Here is a 23,559-nt window from a genome sequence, read left to right as displayed (position 1 = left end):
ACTTCCTGAAGGGAGGTTTTGGTGCAAAAGGGTCTGGCCTCTTCTCCCAGGCAAATAGTAGGATCCGAGGAAACAGCCAGAAGTTGTACCAGAGGAGGTTTATGTTGGATATTAGGAGAAACTTTTTCTCTCAGAGAGTGGTCAGGCAGTGGAATGGCTGCCCAGGGAGGTGGTGGAGACGCCGTCCCTGGCAGTGCTCAAGAGGCACCTGGATGAGGAGCTACGAGATATGGTTTAGTAACTTGTGGCACTAATAGGAATGTGAGGGTGGTTGGACTAGATGATCTTGCACGTCATTTCCAACCTTGTGATTCTGTGATTCTGTGATATCTCCTACAAGCAGCTAGGAGAAGTTTCACTGAGAAAGTTGACATTCCCTTTGTCTGCTGGAAGTAGAATACCTGGAGACGAAAGAGTTGGGGAGATTCCTGGAGTGTGTAAAGGAGACCCTCCTTTGCAGGATGTGAGGGAGTGAAGGAGAGAATGTGGAACGTGGAAAGGGGGAAGGACATGTGGGTTATGTGATGCTAATGATCTCAAAGGTGTTTCCAATTGAGGTGATTTGGTGATTCTAATGCATTTGGGGCCTTCCCGATCTGTTTGTCCTCCTTGGCCTGAGCCAGAGATGTGTGGCACTGGCATGCTGTGGAGTTTGCCTGGGATCTCAGCATCTTGCTTCATCCCTGCTCTGTTTCTTCCTGTGGCAGCCCTCAGTGCCTTTGGTCAACGATGCAGAGAGCTTGGTCCAATGCCTGGCAGCTCAGACCACATTGATCCTTGGGCCATCCATGATGACAGCGACATCACGACGGAGCCTGCGAGCGCTGTGTTGTCTGCTCTGTTGAGCTGCAGCACTCCTCTGACAGGTCTGTCCCTCAGAGGAGCACAGCAAACCCAGTGCCCTGCTGCCCTTCACGTTGGGACAACCCTGCGCATCCTCAGCAGGTGCAGCCATTCCTGGTCTCTGCTCCTGGCTGCAGGACAGCACAGCACATCCCTCTGCACTCCCAAGGCCATGGCTGATGAAGCTGTTGGCTTGGCTGAGAGAAGAGGAATTGTCTCAGGCCACATATACATACCTTGATTTAATGTATGGAAGTAACAGACTTTCTTTTTGTATATCCATGTATTTAATAAAATACTTTAAAATATTAATATCTGTGGGCAACAATCCCATCAAACTTTCAGGATATTTGTCCTTTTTTCCTTGAAACTACTGCAGCAATGTCTGGTTTGATGGAAGTGATTTCAATTCTAAATGAGTTCTCTTGGTGCTCATCAGAGATTTTGGATCTAGTTTTGCACTTGGATTCTCCCAGGGGAAATCATGCTGAGCCAACCTGGTAGCTTTCTCTGATGTCATTACTGGCTGGGTAGCTGGGCGGAGAGCAGTGGATGTTGTGAACCTTGTCTTCAGCAAGCTTAGCTGTCTGTCATCAGCTGTGCTGAGTCCACTGGCCACCTGCAACTAGCAGTACTAGGGCTTTGGATTGCCCCTGTGGCTGCTGCTGCCCGCACCTGGCTGCAGTGCTGCTGCTGTGTGTCCCTGCACAGTCCATGCTGGAGCATGAAACCCCCAGGAGAGGAGGAGCAGAGAAGCAACAGCCCACACAAGCAGCTTCTGGTGTCTTTTAAGTGTGAGGTTTGTAATGAATACAAAGAAGCTGTGATGCATTTTTCACAAATACTCGTCCAAACACTACTGATGAAAGAAACAATTTGGCACAGTACACAAATGTTTGCAGGTATGCTAAGCTGCAGCAAGAAAAGTGAACATTTTGTAAGAAAAAACGCAGGAAGGGATTGCTCTGTTTTGTGGGATCCAGTAACACAACAGTAACACGTTCTGCTAGAACTTTGCCTTGCCTCAAGTTACTGCTGTTGGGTTTTCTGGGTTGTTGCTTTTCTCCTACATCCTTTTTTAGGCTGTTAATTCTGTGAAAGCTACTTGAGCTACTATTAGGTCATCACAAAAATAACCACAAATGCCAAAAATGAAAACAGCGACACCTCTGAACTGCAGTAAAAGACCTCAGAAAACACAAAGGCACAGGACTTAGGTGATAGGTAAAGGAAAGAAAAGCTGAACACTCTGACCTGAAAAGATTAGATATATTCCTTTTGCGTGACCTCGCTAGTGACCTCTATGTCTATCTCTATATAGGGAGAAAGAATGGAATGCATATTTTAAGATGCATTTGATATATGGATGTATGCGTAAAGTACTCTCGTTAATTATGCCCAAGTAGCAAGGCAGCATGCAATTAAAAACTTTGCAGAAAAGAAGTGTGTTGAGTGAGATCACACGGCATGTGTGGACAACAGGGGGATCAGGCCCAGATGCAATGGGTTCCCAAGAGGCAGGTCCTGCTGAGCAACCTGATCTCCTCCTACGATTGAGTGACTTAGGCAACGGTGACCTCGGGTCAGGTATTGAATGGTCCAAAGCTGTGCATCCTCGCTCCAAAAGGAGTCATTCCTAACTTCACTGTATTTGTTCACTGACCACTCAGGGCAGACAGGAGATGCAGTCCACAGCCCGCTCTCAAGGCCGGTTGGACCACCACAGACCTAACGACTGCTAAGGCTGAATGCAGAAACTGATAACGTAAAGTTATACATGTGTGTTCCCGATCATAATGTGATATTAATGGGCCACAATCACTTCAGAGGAGTATCTGATGCAGCTTGAGGTAATCCATAGCTACAGTTGCTGTGAGGTGTGTCTGCTGTGACTTGCCCATTTTCCACAGTCCTTTCAGTGTTCCCTATAGACTACTGCTGCGCTGTGTTCTCATCCATGGCCACAAATACTTCAGGATATGCTGGCATGATTTTCTCCACATACATGGACACCGCAAGGCATATGTCCTTCAGCATGGACTTATCCACGGCTACAGATGCTTTAAAGTGTGCTTTTTCTAGAGAAGAGTTTCCTGTGGCCACCGTGATTTGCAATATAAGTGTTCCCACATGGACTCATCCACAGGCCACGTTCCTGCTGCTACTTGAAGTTCCAGCCTGTACAGTACAATAGCACAAGGACAGCTGTGATGCCCTGGGCATCTGCCAACCCAGGTTTACAGCTACAGCTGTTATCAGAACATCTCAAGCACAGCAGAGCAAGATGATAAGTAATAGTGTACCCACTAACAGGCACCAGATTCTGATATTCTGTAAGACAAGCATGCCTCTTGGCACGCATGGTGCCCTGCCAATTAGCAGCTAAACAGCAATAGCAACTGCAAAGTCTAAAACACTTCACTCTCAGTATAATCTGTCATCATCTTTAACCTTTCATGACCAATGATGAAGTGTGAAAGAGTTGTGGTTTAATCCTGGCAGGCAGTTAAGTACCACACAGTCACTCACTCACTGTCCCCAGGTGGAGAGAGGAGAGAATCAGAAAGGTAAAAGCGCAAGAGATCGTGGACTGAGGTAAAGGCAGTTTACTAGTGAAGCAAATCAAGGCATTCATTGGCTACTTCATGTCAGCAGGCACAAGTTCTGCCGAGTCCAGGAAAGCAGGACTTGTCATGTGTCATGATTTCTTGGAAAGACAATTTTCATCGCTCTGAATGCCCCTCCCTTTACCGTTCTCCACCCCTCTATTAGCTTCATACGACTGTCTAGCATGCCATCTCTCATGTACTTTCTTATGGAACAATTACAACCAGACAGATTTCCACTAAGTGTAACAAGAGTGCAGACATTTGTTGCATATGTAAACATTCACATTTACATGTTTGAATTCTGTTACCTTGGAGCAGAACTGTATCTGAGCCCAGATGTATTGTCTGTGGTCAGATCAAGTACTTCCTGGGGTGCATTAAAAAGAGCGTGGCCAGCAGGTTGAGGGAGGTGATCCTCCCCCTCTGCTCTGCCCTGCTGAGGCCTCATCTGGAGCACTGCGTCCAGTTCTGGGCTCCCCAGTACAAAACAGACAGGGATCTCTTGGAAAGAGTCCAGCGGAGGGCCACAAAGATGGTGAGGGGCCTGGAGCATCTCCCCTATGAGGAAAGGCTGAGTGAACTGGGTCTGTTCAGCCTTGAGAAAAGGAGACTGAGAGGGGACCTGATCCAGGTCTATAAATATCTAAGGTGTGGGGGGCAGAATGGCGAGGCTGGACTCTTTTCAGTGGTGAGTGGAGACAGGACAAGGGGAAACGGCCGGAAACTGCAGCATAGGAAGTTCTGCACCAATGTGCGAAGGAACTTCTGTACAGTGAGGTGACGGAGCGCTGGAACAGGCTGCCCAGGGAGGTGGTGGAGTCTCCTTCTCTGGAGATGTTCAAGACCTGCCTGGATGCCGACCTGTGCGACCTGCTGTAGGGAACTGCTTTGGCAGGGGGTTGGACTCGATGATCTCTGGAGGTCCCTTCCAACCCCTACGATTCTGTGATTCTGTGATTCTCAAGATGTATTAGTTTTTCTATCAAGATTACTTCTGATTATGTGTCCTGATTTCAGCTAGGATAAATAGTTTTCTTCCTAGGAGCTGGTATGTTGCTGTGTGATTTAGTAGTAACACTGATAACACACGAATGTTCTAGAGTGCTTACACTAAGTCAAGGGCTTCTGATCTTCTCAGACTGCCCTGTCAGCAAGGAGGCTGGGAAAGGATAGAAGCAGCACAGCTGACCCAAAGTGACCACAGGGAGATTGTATGCTGTATGATGTGATGGGAAACAATAAAACCAGGGGGAGTTGGCTGTGAGGCTGCTGCTGCTCAGAGACTGGCTGGGCATCAGTCAGCAGGTGGTGAGCAATTGCACTGTGGATCAATCATTTTGTACATTCTTTTATTATTATTAATATTATTATTTTCCCTTTCTTTTCTGTTCTATTGAATTGTACCTATTTGAATCCATGAGTTTTACTTCTTTTTTTTTTTTTTTTAAATTTTCCTCTCCCATCTCACCATGGAGGGAGTGGATGAATGGCTTTGTAGCAGCTGCCCGGCAGGAAATACCACAGTACTTCAAATACATAGACTTATTGCAGTATAAAATTTCTGGTTCTATAGCAGGCGTGTGCAACTGTGACAACCAGATGAGGTGAAAAGCAAACAATCAGACAAAGGAAAATAGAACTTCTTCACTTGCTGCAGCGTATCTTGGGTGCAATGTAAACATCCTCAAAAAAATAACTGACAAACTGCAGACCATTCAACCCTGTTCTCTCCAGTTCCTGGGAATATCATGGAGCAGTTTTCCTTAGAACACATGTGGTCACGTAAAAAAGAAGGTGACTGCAAGAAGTCAGCACAATTTTATCAAAGGTCATTCCATCAAAGGACCAAACTATTTTGGTGATAAATTCACTGAATGTATGGGGGAAGGAATAGCAGAACTTATTTAGCTGATCTTTAGTAACTCAACTTTCAGCATACTGTATCTGCGTTAGGACTTTGCATTCTGGATGCATGGACTACTGGATGTACAAAAAGACTGAGTGGATTATCAGTGCCAGAGGGCTGTGGTTAATGGGTTAACACTCTGCTGGGTGCTGGTAATGTGGGAAATACAGCAGGGGTCTATTTGAGCACCTGTCCTGTTCAACATATTTTTCAAGGACCTGGAAGAGCTGATGGACTGCTTACCTACCTGGTTTAAAGATGACACCTAATTAAGGGATTAAGCACTTAAGCACTTAAGGGCATAGACAGACTGAAAGAATTTGCCAATAGGGACTGCATGAAATTCAGCAAGGATAAATGCCAATTCCTGCACCTGGCAAGGCATAATCCCTGGCAACAACTCTAATTGGGACTAACTGTCTGAGGAGAAGACCCCTGGGGTAAACAAGAGCCATTAGAGTGCCCAGGTGACAGAGCATCTCAACATTATCAACAGCATCCTGCACTGTATAAAAGACAACACAGACAGTAAATCAAGGGAAATGTTCGTTGCTATCAACTTAGCATTCGTTAGACTGAATATGCTTTCAGTGAGAGATTATACTTCGGATCTTACAAGATCTCATACAGTGTAATTTGTCCTATATATTCTACACAAGGTAAGGATAAGGCTCATGTACTTGTATGTCACTGTATATTGATATTTCAGGTGCCCCTGAGCATCACAACTGGCCTCCTGCTACTGCTAAACAGTGTTTGCACAGCACCAAGGCAGATAGCTTAATCTAGCCAAAGAAATACCACTTTCTATATAGTGTCATGTTCAGCACTAAAAAGGGACAATAGGTGATTCTGTGAAAATATTTGGTCCAATTAATGGATGGAATTCGATCTTCATATCCCAAATTGAACTAATTTGAAGATAATTGCTTGTCATTTTCTGATAATCTCGTTTTTCTAAGTGATTTTGTATTGGCTTTATGTGACAAGGTTTTGAAAGCGGAGGACTCCCAGAGTGGCCCCTGTGCAAAGAGACTAGGAGCTTCTCCCATGTTGGAAACTGCCAGTTCTACCTAAATCCAAAATGGGCACATTCCTGGACAAATACGAGCCCATCAGTGATGCAGGCAGCATCTCTGTGTCACTATACTTTATAAAGGGCAAAAAATCCTCTGTGTTGAAGCTGTGAGAAAGCAGAGAAAGAAAAATGTGAGGAAGAACAACTCTGCAGACACCAAAGATAGTGAAAGAGGAGGGGAGGAGCTGCTGCAGGTGCTGGAGGAGAAGTGCCTCCGCAGCATCTGGAGGAGCATGTCAAAGCAGATGTTTTCGCTGCAGCCCACGGAGGGCTCCACTGGAGTGGGTGGATAGTGGATAAACCTTGAAGGAAACTGCAGCCTGTGGATGTCCCCCACCGGAGGGAGGAACATCCAGCAGAACTGTGGCACCGTGGGTGACTCGAGTTGGAGCAGTCAGCTCCTGAAGGACTGAAAGCTTTGGAAAAGTCCCATGCTGGAGCAGTTTGTGAAAGACGGCATCCCATGGGAGGAACTCCACATCAGAGCAGGGGAGGAGTGTGAGCAAGGAATAGCAGAGAGAATGTGTTATCAACTGGTGGCAAACCCCCATTCCACATACTAACTTCTGAGCTCAAGAAGAGTTGGAAACAAATGTGTAAGGTTGAGCCTGGACAGAGGTAAGATGTGGCAAGAAGGTGTTTTTATTTCAGTTCCTCATTATTCTCCTCTTTTTTTGTTAACTGGCAATAAATGATTCTACCCAAACCAAATCTCTTCTGCCAGTAACTGATGACAGTAACTAAGAGATCTGCTGGTCATCATCTTGACACATGAGCTTTTCCATCATATTTTATCCCACCTTGCTGAAGAGGAGTGAGGACAATCTTGGTGGGCACTAGGCAGCTAGCCATGGCAAACTCTGCCACTGTATTTAATGGAGAAGCAAAGCAATGTCGCTGTTACAAACATTTTGTGCAGAGATATTTAATTATAAAACAGATTCGCCTACACATACATATTTCTATATTCACCTATAAATTATTATAAAGCTTTTTTGCTATTTTTTTCTTCCCCTTAGAGGTGAAGATACAGATAGAGGGATAGAGCTATGGAGGAACAGCAGAATATTAAAATTAGCGATTAAGAAATCATGTGAAAAAAATAAAATTCCCACCAGGGAAATAATGTAGGTATACTTTTTTGCATTTCTGTTACAGCATGCCCCTTTCTATCTGGCCAAATCTGACATAAGAAACACATATCTAATACACAAATAGAACAGAAGATTACCATCAGCTGTACTGTGTTAATATGTTGGTATAAGCACAGATGAATGAATAGGTAAACACATAAGTACATGTGCCTATAATCTCATAGCATGTTTGTAAAACAAATTCACCTCACAGTTCACTACAAATTGAATGCAATGTGTGCATGCAAGATTTAAACAAGCGCCTTTAAGAAATCTGCACCCTCTGAAAGCTGGGTGGCATAATCATCAGATCCCCAAGCAGAAAGAACAGCATAGTTTAAGGCAATCTCTGTTTTCTCACCTACTTATTAATTGTGTATGACAACGGACTAAGAATTCAAGTCCTTAAACACAGTCATCAAGTGCTATTTTAGATCTCTTGAGGTACACTGAAAGGCCTTCAGCTCTGCTCTGGAAAGCCACAGAGCTTCTGCAGGATTTGTGTCGTATCTGTTAATTCCAAGCAAGTGACTAAGATAACTTTGTCAGGTAAAACTGCTCTCACTCTGCACAGATGCCTCAATGTTGCCGTGAGTCCCCACAGTGCAATAACTATTATGTAATGCCAGGTGTCTATGTTTCAATTACAGTTGTTTAATTACATACAAAGCAGCGTAAGTGTAAGCCACATATACATCATCATCCTGAAATATTTAATTCATTCCTAACCAGAACTGTAGCCAGGGCCAGATGAGGCCAAGGATTGTATTAATTGTTACTCATGAGGAGATCTAACTGCCCTAACTCAAGCAGAGACAGGTCCTGTCTCGATCTTAAAGACTAGCAATAGAAGATATGCAAGTACATTTAAAAATTACATTAAAGCCATTTACATGAACCACTCTGTGAAGATGCCCTGATAATTCACATGAGGGTGACTAACCTTAACATTTAATGACATGGCTCAATTAAATTTGTCCCTAAAAGCTCAGACGCACTGAAGTTCAATGTCCTGAACAGTGATACAACAATAGCTGGTGGAGCTCTGGATGAGGAGAAATGAGGAGATTGGCCAAAAAACTCATGTAAAACCAAAGAACACAAAACACACACATACATCCTGACCACTGCACTCGTTCCTGCATGTAGCATGTAGGACACTGTGCTGTGTTCATATCGTGAGATACTTGAGGCCTAGATCAGTAATATAACTGGCACTCGTTTGACCATGAACCTAATTGTATTTCCAGAAAGGGTCCTGTTATCTACTTTGGAAAATTCCTCTAGTACCTCTATGTAAGTACGCATTACCGACCGGTCAAGATTCTTGTAATTCCCAGTGTTAGTTTGCAAAGCTGCTGTACTGTTACCATTGGTGGCTGGGATTTTTTGTCTCACTTTTGTTTGGTTTTCATTATGAAAATCTAATTGCAACTAACATATTCTTTGGTTTTTCAATTTTTTTTTAATCCAGTCAGCTCTTGCTATAAACAAAGATTTTCTGCTCCCAGTCTGTGCTTATAAGCCAGCCTGAGTGAATGTTCAAATTGCTGCTACATCTGCTTCTTCTGCAAAGTTCACAGCAACTTCTGTGGGATTACCAGCATGTCCTCAACTAACCAGACCTACGTGACTGGATTCATTTTGGTTGGTTTTCCAGGTAGACCAGTGATCCAGCTTCTGATCTTTTTGGTATTCTTCCTGGCTTATGTGCTGACGGTAACAGAAAATGTAATGATTGTTGTGCTTGTCTGGACAAATATCCAGCTTCACAAGCCAATGTATGTTTTTCTGGGCAACCTTTCCTTTCTGGAGATCTGGTATGTCTCTGTCACAGTGCCCAAGGTGCTTGTGAGCTTGGTGGTTAAGAGCCAAGGCATCTCCTTCACAGGCTGCATGGCCCAGCTGTTCTTCTTCCTGGCACTGGCCTGCACAGAGTGCACTCTCTTGGCTGCCATCGCCTATAATCGCTACGTGGCTGTCTGCAAGCCCTTGCATTACCCAATAATCATGAACTGCACTCTTTGTGCCCACCTGTCTATTGGCTCCTGGGTAAGCGGCTTCCTGATTTCTGCAGGGAAGGTTTACTTCATTTCACATCAGACCTACTGCGGGCCCAATATCATCAACCACTTCTTCTGTGATGTGTCCCCCTTGCTGAAGCTCGCCTGCACCAACGCATCACTAGCTGAGCTCATGGATTTCTTACTAGCCCTGCTCATCCTCCTGGCACCGCTCACTGTGATTGTGGCCTCATACGTGTGCATCATCTCTGCTGTCCTGGCCATTCCCACGGCCCAGGGCCGCCACAAGGCCTTTTCCACCTGTGCATCTCATCTTCTAGTGGTCACGGTGTTCTACACAGCCTCCTTGTTCATCTACGCCAGGCCCCAGCCTATTGATTCCTTCAGCTCCAACAAACTGGTTTCTGTGATATACACAGTCTTAACACCGCTCATCAACCCGATCATCTACTGTCTGAGGAATCAGGAATTCAAGATTGCTCTTAGGAAAACAACATGCTGGAGGGACATCTTCTCCTAGAAATTTCAGGTGGAGATTTGCAAAAATTTTCTTCATTCACTATAAAATTCCACCATGGCGCTCATTCCACTGTGCAACAGTAATATGTAACAGGTTGTGATAAATTTACTGATGTTTACCTCTGAAATCTAAAAAATGTGACAGATCCTGAAGAAAAAGCAGAGAGAACACGGAGGAAAGCCCATCATCTCACATGAGGAAAGCAAGTGGCAAGGGGAACAGAACCTAACAACTGAGCAAAACTGAGAAGGGAGCTCAGCTATGGGTCTCAAAATCTGCTCCCAGTGTCTTTGCTACCTAGGCCTGTATGAATGTTTGTTAGTCTCAGAATATTATACAGAGCTAAGATCTCTAAGCTGACCATAACTTTTTCTCTACATTTCCCCTAAAGATCTGCTATTTATAGAATCATAGAATCACATAACCTAATAGCCTTGAACACCTCTAGGTTTGAGGTATTCAAATCTTCTGGGCAACCTGTTCCAGTACCTTACCATTTTCTGAATAAAGAATCTAATATAAATCTCTCCTGTTTTAATTTAAAATTGTTCCTCCTTGTCTAATCACTATTGCACAGGTAAAATGTCGGTCTCCCTCCTGTTAATAAGCTCCCTTTAAGTACTGGAAGGCTGTGATGTGCCACAGCAAAGCCTTCTCTTCTCCAGGATGAACAAGCCCAGCTACCTCAGCCTTTCTTAGTAGAAGAAAAACTGCAGCCCTCTGATTGTCTTCATGAACCTCTGGGGCACACCACTAGAGATTGGCCTCCAGCTGGATTTTGTGCCCCTGCCGACAATCCTTCTAAGTCTGACACTTTAGCCTATTTTCTATTCACTCAATTGTTTGCTTACGTAATCCACAGTTCGTGATTTTTTCTATGAGGACAGCATGGGACACAGTGTCAAAAACCTTGCTGAAGTCAAGGTAGTCAAGTTGCTCAAAGATCCATTCAACCTTGCCTTCAACGTCTGCAGGGATGAAGCACCTATAACTTGTCTGGGCAACCTGTTCCTGTGCCTTTTCACCCTCACAGTGACAATTTTTCCTAGTATCTAATCCAAATCTACCCTCTTTTATTTAAAACTATTATCCTTCATGCCATCACTGCACTCCGTGATAAAGAATCCCTCCTCATCTGTCTTGGAGAACCCTAGCAACTCTCCCCAGAGCTCTCTCTTCTCTAGACAGATCTGGGGTCCCAGATCTGCAGGTGGAGCCTCAGGAGGATAATCATCTCCCTCAACCTGCTAGCCAAGCTTCTTTTTATGAAGCTCAGTATACAGTTGGCCTTCTGGGCCTTCATGTCAAGCTTTACATCCACCAGAACCCCCAAGTTCACAGAGCTGCTTTCTATCCACTTGTTGCCCACTCTATATTCTCGTTTGAGATTGCCATGGTCCAGCCACAGGACCTTGCAGTTGGCCTTAATGAACTTCATGACATTTGTACAGCTCAACCTCTCAAGCCTGTCAAAGTCCCTCTAGATGGATACCTTCCCTCCAGCATATTGGTTGCACCACACAGCTTGGTGTTGTCAGCACACTTTCTGAGGGTGTACTCAATGCCACTATCCATGTCAATGACAAGCATGTTAAATAGCATCAGTGCCAATACAGACCTTTGAGGGATACCACTTATCACTGGTGTCCACCTGGATACCTGCTGGTACAGCAGCACAGCGGGTGGCAGACAATGCAGGAGATTCCTGGAATCTGTTGAGGACAACTTCCTGGTCCAGGTAGTGGATGGACCAACCTGAGGTGAAGCCTTACTGGACCTGGTGCTCACTAATGCAGAGGAGAGCATCAGAGAGGTTAAGACTGGAAGTAGTCTGGGCTGTAGTGACCATGTCTTGGTGGAGGTTGTGATATTGAATGCAGGCCTGGCAAAAAGCAGGGTTAGGACTCTATGCTTTAGGAGAGCAAATTCTGACTGCTCAAGGAACTGCTGAGTGGGATCCCCTGGGAAATGTGTCCTTATTAAGGGCATGGGCAGAGAGCAGATCTGGCAGCTCTTTAAGGACACCCTTCTGAGAGTGCAACAGCTCTCCATTCCCCAGCAGAAGAAATCTAGCAGGGGAGGCAGGGGACCGTGGTGGCTGTGCAAGGACCTGCAGCTGAAACTGCGGGAAAAGAGGGAAACGCACAGAGAATGGAAGCAGGGTTGTGTATCCTGGGAGGAATACAGGGCTGTTGTGCATGTGTGTAGAGATAGGATTAGGAAAGCCAAGGCGCAAATAGAGCTGAACTTGGCGAGGGATGTGAAAGATAACAAGAAGGGGTTCTACAGGTACATAGGCAGGAGGAGACAGGCCAAGGAGAGCATTCCCCCTCTGGTGAAAGGTAATGGGTGATTTACAGCAATATTTACCACTGCATTATTATTACTATCTTGATGGGAAATAAGGAAACAGCTAGATGAAGATGTGAAGGTCTTGGTATCTGCAACGACAGACAACAAAGCTTAAAATCCTGAAAAGAGTAAGGAAGCAAAACAATATAATCACATCCTCGGCCTTCTGAAGAGCAAGTTTTGGCTTGTTCAGGTGTCTGCTTGGTAGGACCCCATGGAAAACTGCTCTTTGAGGATAAAGAGACGCAGGAAAACTTGTTAATCTTAGGGGCAGCCTCTTTAGAGTAGAAAAATAGTTCATTCAAATTTGCAGTAAACCACTGTCTCGCTCCAATTTGTAAGAGGGAGAGGAGGTTTTTTAATATCTGTATACCCAGTGTGAGATTAAGAAACAATGGTTCAAACGTTGGTCCGACCAGTTTATTATAAATCCTGATCAGGGAGACGGGGAAGGGAAGGAGGGCGATAGAAAAGATAGGGAAGAAGCAAGAATGGCGTAAAGCAGGGATGGTCACCACCAGTTTGTGTTGATCAGCAACACTTTGTCTCATAGCTTATGCTTTGTCTCCTGCTGTTAAGTATATGGCCACAGTACTAAGGGGTGGCGTGGACATCTTGCAGGTTGGCTGACTGGCTGACACCTGTATCTGCTGGGAAGCCCCAGTGCTGACACTCTACCGGCTGGCCTCTTCCAGTACAGAGGACTTGATGAAATTCTACCAGCCAGCCACCCCCGGTAACTTGAGTACTTCTCTGTTAAACTGATGAATGTTAATTTGCCTCTACATATTTTCTTTGGGATCACTAAACCTTGCCCAGAAGCCCTGGTGCTCTTGCATTACATGCAGCCCACGATCATCTGGAGCTGAAACTTGCAAAGGAGGTGAAATGCAAAAATAAAGGTTTCTTACAGTGCATTTGAAGCAAAAGGAAGAGTAAGGAGAGTCTGTTCTCATTGCTTAGTGGAGCTGGGGTCCTAGTGTATCACTCCTAGTAAAGGAGTGATAGCACGAATGGAAAATTGCCTGGGCTGCTGATTTTAAGAAGGTGTAAAATTTAAGCAGATGAGAACTAACTAGTGGTGTCCCTCAGGGATCAGTATTCAGGCCAGTACTGTTTAATGTCTTTGTTAATGAGATAAGTGCTGAGATGCAATGCAATCACAGTGAGTTTCCGGGGGACATCAAGCTCAGGAAAGTGGTCAGTATGCTGGATGGGAAGGCTGCTATTCTTAGGGAATTTGCTGAACATGAGACAGGGAAGTATTTATGCAGTAAAGAAAGCAAAACACATCCTGGGCTCTGTTAGCAAGGGTCTAGCCAGCTGATCTGGGAAATGATCCTACCCCTCTATTTAGTGCTTGAGAGATTCTATCTGCAATACTGTGTCCAATCTGAGGCTCTCCAGGACAAGAAGGACAGTGGCAGTGAATTCCCTGGAAGAACATCGAGAAATTGGCCAGGAACAACAAGCCAAACAAGATTTGTTCACTCTTAAGTACAGAAGGTTAAGAGGAGACCTTCTTGCTATTTATAACTAACAGATGAGAGAATGATGCAGAGCAAATGGAGGCCAACTCTTCTGGAGCTATATACCAACAGGATGAAAGGCAACAGATACTTGTGGGAATGTGCTAAATTTTATGGATATTTATTTATTTTCCTTGAGACTGGTCATATAATTGAACAGGTTGCCAACAGGCTGTGAGATCAAAAATTCCCTAGGTGTGCTCCAGCTGACCCTGAATTGAAGAGAGCATCAGACTTGACTCCAGTCAGAGGTTACTTCTAAACTAAATTATTTGTGATTCTGTGACTTTATGATTCTATACATGTTTGTTGCTATATTCACTGTGCAGGAACAGAGTTGAACAATATCACCACTACTGTGACAGAATTTGTCTTGCTTGGACTGACAAAGAGTTGCAAACTACAGTACAGTCTGTTTGTAATCAGCTTTGTTATCTGTATAGTAACCTGGCTGGGGAACTTCACCATCATTGCAATTGTAGTTGTTGATCACCAGCCCCATAAACCCACTTACTTCCTATTGGGCAACTTGGCTTTTCTCAGTGTCAAGTTCTCTTCAGTCAACATTCCCAAACTGCTGTCAGATCTTTTTATTCTGCATAGCATAATTCAGTGAACATTTCCACCAAATGTTCTTCTACTTCATTGCCGCTGCAATGTTTTTTTTTTCCTTGTATGAATGTCAGTTGATAGGTATGTGGCCGTCCATGAGCCACCACGTTACTTGTCTGTTACAAACTGGAGTGCACAGGATTGGTGATAACAGCATGGTTTAGTGGAATTTTTCACTCTGCTATACAGATTGTTTTTCTTCTCCATCTATCATTTTGTGGGCCCAACATACTGGGCAGTTTTGCTGTGATGTTCCTCAAGTCATCAAACTGGCTTGTGCTGACACCCACATGGCTGGACTACAGATGGTGTTTCACAATGGAGTGATTCTCATGGTTCTTTCTGTGATCTTGACAATTTCCTACAGTGTCATCTTGAAATTAAGGACATGCATCACAGAAGGAAAATGGAAACCCTTGTCTACCTGAGGAACTCAGATAACCATTGTGAGCCTAATATTCACCCCCTTCATCGTCTTCTACGCTTGACTTTATGAGAAATTCCCTATAGACAGGTACTGCGTGTTATTTGTACTGTGATCACACCAATGCTAATCTGTTGATTGATGCACTCAAACACTAAGATGAAAAATGTCATCAGGAAAACACTGGGAAAAATCTTTCTCTCTCAGGAAGGATACAGAAACCACACAGCAGATCCGAAGAGATGAGATCTGACATTTCCATGAGAAAACCACATTCAATGCTGAGATCATCATTCCTTCTGTATCATCTACAAACCGGGTGTGCATTTGACTTCTGCATCCAGATTATTTATATAAATATTAAAGAGAACTGTCCATAAAACTGAGCTCTTTGGAACCCACTAGTGACTGGCCACCAGCCTGATTTAAACCCATTTATTATAATCCTTGGAGCCCAATCCATCAGCCAATTGTTCATCCATTTTATTAGGTACTTGCCTAGCTGTATGCTGGACATTTTGTCCTTAAGGACACAGTGAAAAACATTATCAAAAGCTTTGTAGAAAGCCAAAAAGATTACATCTATTTGATCAGCTAGGTAGGTAACCTTGCCTTAAAAGGAGATGAAGCTCATTAAATAGGCCTTTTACTTTGTGAATCCATGTTAGCTGTGACCAATGACTGCTCTGTCTTTCAACTGTTCTTCAATAACTCCCAAAATAATCTCTATAATTTTATCAGGCACCAAGACTCATGGACCTGTAATTAACACTGTCTTTTTTCTTGCCCTTCTTGAAAAATGGGATGTTTGCCAGCTTCCAGTCAATGGAGACTTTCTCCAGATTCCAAAGACCATTGAAAACTAACTGAGAGAAGCCTTGCAAAACTACTGATCCAAAGGGACAGCAATCATGCTCCAAAAAATATGGGACTGCTTGGAATTGTTGTGATCATGTTCCATTAAATTCAGTTGCCAGTCCTTACTGAAGAAAGTCCTCCAGAATATCAGAGATCTGTTCATGAATGCAATTCCAGAGGGAGGATGCTGCATAATAAATATAGTAAATAAATATAATAAATGTATAAATAAATATAATAAATACAGTAAATAAAGTCGAAGCCTCCTCCTGGGAATACAGGAGATTGTGGCTTCACCTGTGGGAGACATGCTATGTCATGGCACTGTCTTACAAGTGAAGGAACTATTGGATGAAGTGAGCAGTCTGTGCACTTTCAGGGAATCAGAACAGGACTGCAAGAGGAGACGCAGCAGCCTTAGTTTCATGCTGCAATGGAGGAGTGATAGCTAAGAGGTTACACTTGATCAAATGGTGATGAAGTCTCCCAGGATGGGAAGGATGGGTGCTTGTGGCATCTGACATTAGGAGAAAAGCACTCTTGACTTTGTGACATTGTCTTTTGTCAAATGATGTGTAGAAGATCTGTTAAGGAACAACAATAACAAAAAAACCATACTTCAGAGGCAAATATATTTGGATATCTACAGCATGCCATGAACAGTATTATATGAGAACTGAAAATACCATGACCTGTAGGGTGCAATGCCTTCTGGAATATTACTGGAGAACTTAGTGGATGAAGCCATATTTCACTCAGCATCTACACTGCCTAAAGAAGTTACACTGCCGTAAGAAAATCATAGTTTCCTAACAAAAATAAATTATTTGGTTGACTCCAACTCAAAGCAAGACTAAGAAGTGGATTACAGGGCAAGTACAAGGGGCAAGACAAAAATGTCTAAGGCACGGCTTTACTACTTCTCAAAGTAGAAATTTAAAAAGAGTTAGCTGAATTTCTCCCTAGAAATGCCTACTAATTTTGCAGGAATCCTTAGTGACTAATTCAGACATTTGCATCTGTGTTGCAGATGTCTGTAACTGTATAGATAAAGCTTATGATCAGTATTTCCTCTAAGTCTATGACTATATTGTCTTTGATTTTTACTTAATAGTTGTGTTCTGATTTCAGATTGCAATGTTTCTCCATGAAAAACAAAGCCTGCCTACAAGCTAGATCATCCAGCAGCCCGCACATTCTCCCTTTGTGGAAAAGTAATCAACTCATTAAATGGCAGAATCATGAAAGAGTCTAACAAGAAGGCAGCATCAATAGTGAAAATTCAACTATGAGCTGAAATCTTGAACTAACATGCCTGTACCTGAGCCAGTAGTCCACCAATGGTTTTATGAAGTCTCAACATCTACCAAATTATTTCTAATAAAATTAGAAGATTTTTAACAACAACTTCATAGCAACAACTGTCACGTCCTGCCTATAAGGGGAGAGAAGAGTTGACCAAATTCATGAAAATCCCTTGTTAGGTTAAGGAAAAATGATCTGCAGAGGTCCATAAACAATCATCAATTTAAATGAAAATCTACATACTATAATTATCCCAAAATATTGTCAAGCAATTATGCATAAAATATCGACCCTCTAATGCTAAGCATTGATCTTAAACCATGCAGCTAAACTACATGACTGACAGAAGAGGACTTCTTGAAGGTTACTGAAGGTACATTATGCTGTTACATAGTGCACAGTCCAAATTTTTTCCTAAGAAAAATGCGAAACTGCATTAAGAAATCAAGAAACAATTATTTTTAATTATTATTTTTTTTTAAGTCTACACCAAAGTATGTGTTTGCAGACCAACTTCCACATCAAACTTCTGATCTCCTTGTTACACAGGGTGTAGATCATGGAATTAGTCAAGGGGAAGATGACCCCTTGTCATCAGCAACATCAGCAACAACAATTGGGACGGTCTGAAAGGGTAAGACATAGATGTAGATAGCTGGGCCACACATGACAAAAACCACAATGATGTGGGAAATACAGCTGGAGGTTATTCTGTTCTTTGCCTTGGTGGACTGTGTCCGGAGCTTCAGCAAGAGGATTGTGTAGGAGATGAGGAGAAGTGCAAAGCACATGACAATGATAACTCCATTGTTGAGGAATGCCAGCAGTTCTACTGTGTAAGTGTTAGCACAGGCCAAGTTAGCCAGCTGACGCACATCACAAAGATGTCCAGGATGTTGGGGCCACAAAAGGGGAGCTTGATGGTGAGAGCAAACAGAATGATGCCATGAACAAAGCCACTGCCCCATGAAGCTCCAACCAGGGCACAGCATGCAGTCCTGTTCAAAGCCTGGTGTAGTGGTTTGCAAACAGCAATGTAACGGTCATGGGCCATGGCCAAGAGCAGAAAAGCTTCTGCTGCTCCCAGGAAGTCAAGAAACAAAAGCTGGGTCATGCAGGCATTGTAGGAGATGGTCTTGGGATTTGAGAAAAAGTCAGCCAGCATTTTGGGTGGGGTCACAGAACAGTAGCAGATGTCCAAGAACGCCAAATTGGCCAGGAAAAAATACATGGGTGATCCCAGTTGGGAATTGCCCTGAATTGTGAGAATGATAAGGATGTTGCTTGGGAGAATTATCATGTAGAACAGCAGGAAGAAGAAGAAGAGAACTGATTGGACTTTGTGAGTCTGGGACAATCCTAACAAAACAAACTAACTACAGTATAATTGACACCCATTTTGACTTTGCCGAACCGTGACAAACAGGCAGTAATGAATACACCAGTACAAATATATTGCAATATTTAAGCACCTTGGGGTATACTGAGACTACTGAAAATGCATACTCTGACCATTGGCTAGTTTTACGGAACTCCTTATTCAAAAGTACTTGAAAGCTAGTCATCTAGATTCCCACTATCTTGGGCATTGCATTGGAATTGTGAACTGAAAGTAAACATCATCAGATGTTTCATGTTTTCTCCACGCAGTAGGAACTGATACCCGGATTAAATCATCAGTCCAGTCTCCTATAGTAGGCTGATCTTTGTGGTTTACACTGTAGCTATCTTGATCTGAGCTAGCGATGGATACAACCTCTCCAAATGAGCAAAGCAGACCTTTCCAAGGTACTGTACATTTCATTCTAATGCAGTCAAAGATAGATGAATTGCAGTCTAAAATTGCTCAAACCTAGAATCACATTCCCAGCTGTCTTTCAAGGGACCTAAGGGTGCTCAGATCATATGCAGACTTCCACTTTTCCTCAAAGAGACCCCACAACAATGTCAATTTTCCAATGAAGTCATCAGAATATTGGAAATATGGAGAAAAGTCAGTTATCCAAATATCTCTATGAAACTAATATGCCAAGAGTTGGCAATAAGACAAACATAGAAAATAAATCAGTATTCTCCATGGAATTTATCAAATAATTTCATTTTCATACATTTTGAATGAAACAGTGATTCATTTGACCATAAAAAAGTCAAAATTGGTTTAGAAGTCTATTTATCCACTCATTCATCTCAATTCTTTTTCTGCTTTTGAGTCACGAGAAAGTTACGTTGATTTTTGCATCCCTTCTTTTACATCTTTCTTTACATCTTACGTCTTGCTGCAAAGATGGTGTGTTTATATGAATGACTTCTACTGCATTAGTAGCATGGCTGGCAGTGTTGAGCTAGAGAAGAAAACATACTGAAAATGTGATAGGAGTAGATACTCAGACATATAAATGCCACTGATTTAAAACAGGTTCAGTTTACTTCCCTTACTGAGACCAGTGAGAAATGAAACTGGTTTTGACACTGGAAACTATAAATTTTATATTATGCTTTGAAATAAGAAAAAAATCTTACTATTTTTTATTTAATCATAGAATCGTTAAGGTTGGGAAAGACCACTTAGATCATCTAATCCTACCATCAGCCCATCACCTCCATGCCCACTAAACCAGGTCCCCATATCTCATCCTTTCTTACACGGACAGTTGAAGGGCTCATTGTAATTAATGTGTGTATAAATTAGTTCATGTTGTCCAATACCTAATTTCCTTCCAGTATTTAATGGGAACTGTTAAACAAAAGGAAGAATGACTTATTACACAGAGTCACAGAATTGCAAAGTACATGCTTTGACCAAAGAAAATTCATTATCAGTCTCATTAATGTGTTGGTAGTCTAACCAGAATTTAATGATCACTCATTTCTTGTCCAATCTCAATAATACTAACCCTCACTTATCTTCTGTTTAAGAAGAAATAAGTATGTGTCTCTTTTCTTAATTATCACCCTTCTTGTCATCTGTTCAAAGCAGTATTCCTCCTCCGCAGGCAAGGTGAGCCATCCACATCTTCATGTCCGGTGGAGGGAGGAGAACAGCATGGCCTGAGGCACTTTTTCTCCTTAGTTATTCAGAGTTCACTCATGCTCATAGATATCAACATTCATGTGTGAATACAATAGAACTGAGGCCTGAACTCTCCCAGTCCTTGCACTGCTTACTGACTGTCTTCCTCAGTGCCCCCCAAGTATCAACAGCTCCCAGCTGTTCAAACTCCCCACTTTACTCCATACCATAACTTTATCTCTGAAACCAACCCCAGCTTTAACCTCCTACAAAAACATGCCATCAGCTTAAATGTACACCTCCATTTCAGGACCTTTGCTGGTGGTCCATCATCGTGTTCTGAAGTCTTCCTCCTATTCCACACACCCGTGTTTAATACTGCTGTGCGCAGACCAAAGGTCCCCCCCGTTCTGGACCCACCACGCGGCTGTTTGTTGCCCTGTCTGCACGTCAGCGCTAACACCAAGCCTGCAGCTGGTGTCTGTGCCGCGGTCCGTGCCACCTGCTGACAGGAGAGGAGCACTGTGTGCCAGAGGACAGAGATTCTGTTGTACTCTATATATTCTTTGTCTCTTTAAGAGACAGCTGGGACTGCGGGTGTTTTTTGGTTCCAAAGCTGAAGGTCATATAATTATGGCAAACAGCTGTGCTAACTCAGATACCCATGGGTCCCAATTAAAGTCGTAATGTGTGTGACTGTTTACAGTTATTTATTACTATTTCTTAATTATTTATTTGAACATATATTATTCCTGGGCCAGGTGTTTCATTAATAGGTAAAAAAGTTTGTTAGAAAATAAACCCCCTTGCATTCCAGCTTCTCCTTAGATATCAGAGGGGCTGAGAGCAACTGAGCTTGGATTCCCAGTGATGTCTAATCTGGCACCATAAGTACAGGGAATATATAGACTGATCACAGATCCAAATAACACATCAACCGAGTTGCACTCAAATGAACCAGAACAGCCCCTCCTTAAGAAATTTGGTCATATTCAATGAGAACATTCACCGCAAAGTTAATGACTAGCACTAATTAATGAAGCAGTGAATTGTAGATTCTTTTGGATTGCTGCTAATAATGCACTGTCTGCAGAGCATGTGTGAGTACCACGAACGTTCCACAGCACTAAGTTCCCATCTCTGCAGTGTTATCACAGCATCTCACTGCGATGTTCCAACCTTGCTCCACCCTTCGTGCTGCATCTTCTCTTCAGAGGGGCACATCTCAATAAGTCACCTTCGATAATTACTCTGTACCAGGCGCTGTGTAGAGGTCCCCTACAACTTCTTTAAGATTCTATGTTTAATTTTGCTTAAATGACTGATAAATTATGCTTCTGATGTGCAAATGAACCACCAATCTCTGACTTTCATATTCTGTGCATTCTGATCTGGAAATGCACAGGATGGAAAGCTGTTTTCTAGAATTCTTTGTATCATTAATTTCCTATATTTTACAAGCTTAATTTTTAAATGGGAGCTCTCATAGTCCACTGACATGCTTCAAGAAAGTGTAAAAGAGATAAACTCAATGTGTTGTTATTGGTTGTATTGTTGTTTTGTTTCCTCTCTTTCCTAGAAAAAAACTTCTTTTAATTTGCACCGGTGGCGTATCAGTAGTCGGATGAATCAGGACTGGGAGATTCGTACTTCTCTTCATAATCTGAGTGCCTGGCTCAGACTTAATGATCCAACACCTACATGGCTACAGTTAGGCTGGCAAAGGCTATGGGTGACTTCTTCATTGCTTTTGAATGAAAATACCTAACACGCTGTAAAGAACTCGAGGTAGAAAGGCTGAACATACATTTCACTGACTCAGTATTTTTATTTTCTTTCTTCCCACGTAACTAAATAGCTTTCACCAAACACTGGGATTTAAGAACTGCAATTTCTTTATTTTTCATCGTGGGTGAAAATCATGGTTACATACACCCACTGCAGAACCAGAATACATAGTAAACTCCGTGGTGCCTGAGGAGAAAGTTTTGCTGTGACATGTAGTTAGGAGATTATTTACTTCAACCTTTGCCTGTAAATGTAAAAATTTTGAGGGAGCTCTGCACATCACACAGGAATTAGATTACAGTGTACTTGCCTCACATGCTGTGAGTAAGACAGTGATGAAAACATGAAGATATAACTTTTAGACCCCCTTCAGCATATGTGCAAGCCATAATTTGCATGTCTAGTTGATAGTTCTTCATTGTAGGCCATTCTCTCCCAAATGATCATCAACAGAGGAAAAAGATCATTGAGATCCTTTACTTAATTTATTATGTACACAGTTGTACTCAGTCTGGCTGGGTTAGAGTTGTTTTTCTTCATAACAGCTGTGATTGGCGACCAAAATAATGCTGATATCATGCTAATGTTCTAACTATGCCAGAGCAGTTAGATTTTTCAGGTTTTGATTACCCTGCTGCTGTATGCTGACATCAAAAATAGGTGTGTGTATACCTGTAACATCCTCATTTAAAGAGATAAGCACAGCATCTGCTTGTCACTGTCCTCAAAGTGAATAAACTGTGGGCTGTGCAAGGGTCTGGGAGGCACACAGTAAGACGACTCAAACTAACCAGGGAAATATTCCATACCATATCATGTCAAATTCAACAATATAAGGGGGAGAAGGAGATGTTTACAGTGATTGGCCAAAGGAAGGGAAAATAACTCCAAGTTACAAGGCAGTGGCTTTAAATGCTGTCACACACACATAAACACACACACACATACAAAAAAACCCCCAAAACTATCAGCAATTTTTGGGCATTTATTAGAAGACACAACAGAAGATGGATCACTGGATAATAGCAGCATCTAACATCAAAGCATGAGGAGAGTGGCTATGAAAAAGTTAAGTGGTGAGCTCACAGAACTTTTAGGACCAATTTGTACAAATCTCTGCTACTCAAAGATGCTCTTTTCAGCATCTTTGCTGAAGACAGGGAGGGAGGAAGATTGACTCCAGAATCTGCTGAATGTCATTCATTTATGCTGCAAACCTCCTTCATTTAGAAGTTACAGCACATAATGACATGATGAGGGGAAACGACTTGAAACTGGAAGAGGGTAGATTTAAACACAATTTTAGGATGAAATTCTTTACTGTGAGGGTGGTGATGCACTGGAACAGGCTGCCCAGTGAAGCTGTGGATGCCCCATCCCCAGAGGCATTCAGGGCCAGACTGGATGGGCTGTGAGCAACCTGGTCTGCTGGGAAGAGTCCCTGCCCACAGCAGTGCATTGGAACTACAAGGTTTTTAAGATCCCTTCCAACCCAAACCATTCTATGGTTCTATGATTCTATGTTTGCCATGATTTTACTAGCTTCTATTTCTTCATCTACCAAGAAA

The 23,559-nt window shown here is 42.8% G+C and overlaps 2 protein-coding genes across 2 annotated transcripts; one reads left to right on the top strand and one right to left on the bottom strand.

Annotated features, from left to right (window-relative positions):
* Positions 1–9,174: 9,174 nt before the first annotated feature.
* On the top strand, positions 9,175–10,113 carry LOC122186962 (olfactory receptor 6-like). The gene has a single exon (XM_042884037.1). It carries the CDS (start codon positions 9,175–9,177, stop codon positions 10,111–10,113), a length of 939 nt encoding a protein of 312 aa, XP_042739971.1.
* A 7,548-nt stretch (positions 10,114–17,661) lies between these two features.
* Positions 17,662–18,565, bottom strand: LOC122187085 (olfactory receptor 4M1-like; the record flags this gene model as incomplete). Its single annotated transcript, XM_042884327.1, is given in 3 exon segments — positions 17,662–17,781; positions 17,784–18,079; positions 18,082–18,565. Coding segments are annotated over 3 exon segments (900 nt in total), but the record flags the coding sequence as incomplete, so codon positions are not given.
* Between the last annotated feature and the right edge of the window lie 4,994 nt (positions 18,566–23,559).

This window comes from Lagopus leucura, unplaced genomic scaffold (assembly GCF_019238085.1).
Source record: "Lagopus leucura isolate 7727_CA_CO unplaced genomic scaffold, USGS_WTPT01 Super-Scaffold_100043, whole genome shotgun sequence".
NCBI lineage: Eukaryota > Metazoa > Chordata > Aves > Galliformes > Phasianidae > Lagopus > Lagopus leucura.
Note: the sequence above shows the minus strand (reverse complement) of the source record. Positions and strands in the feature narration are given on the sequence as shown.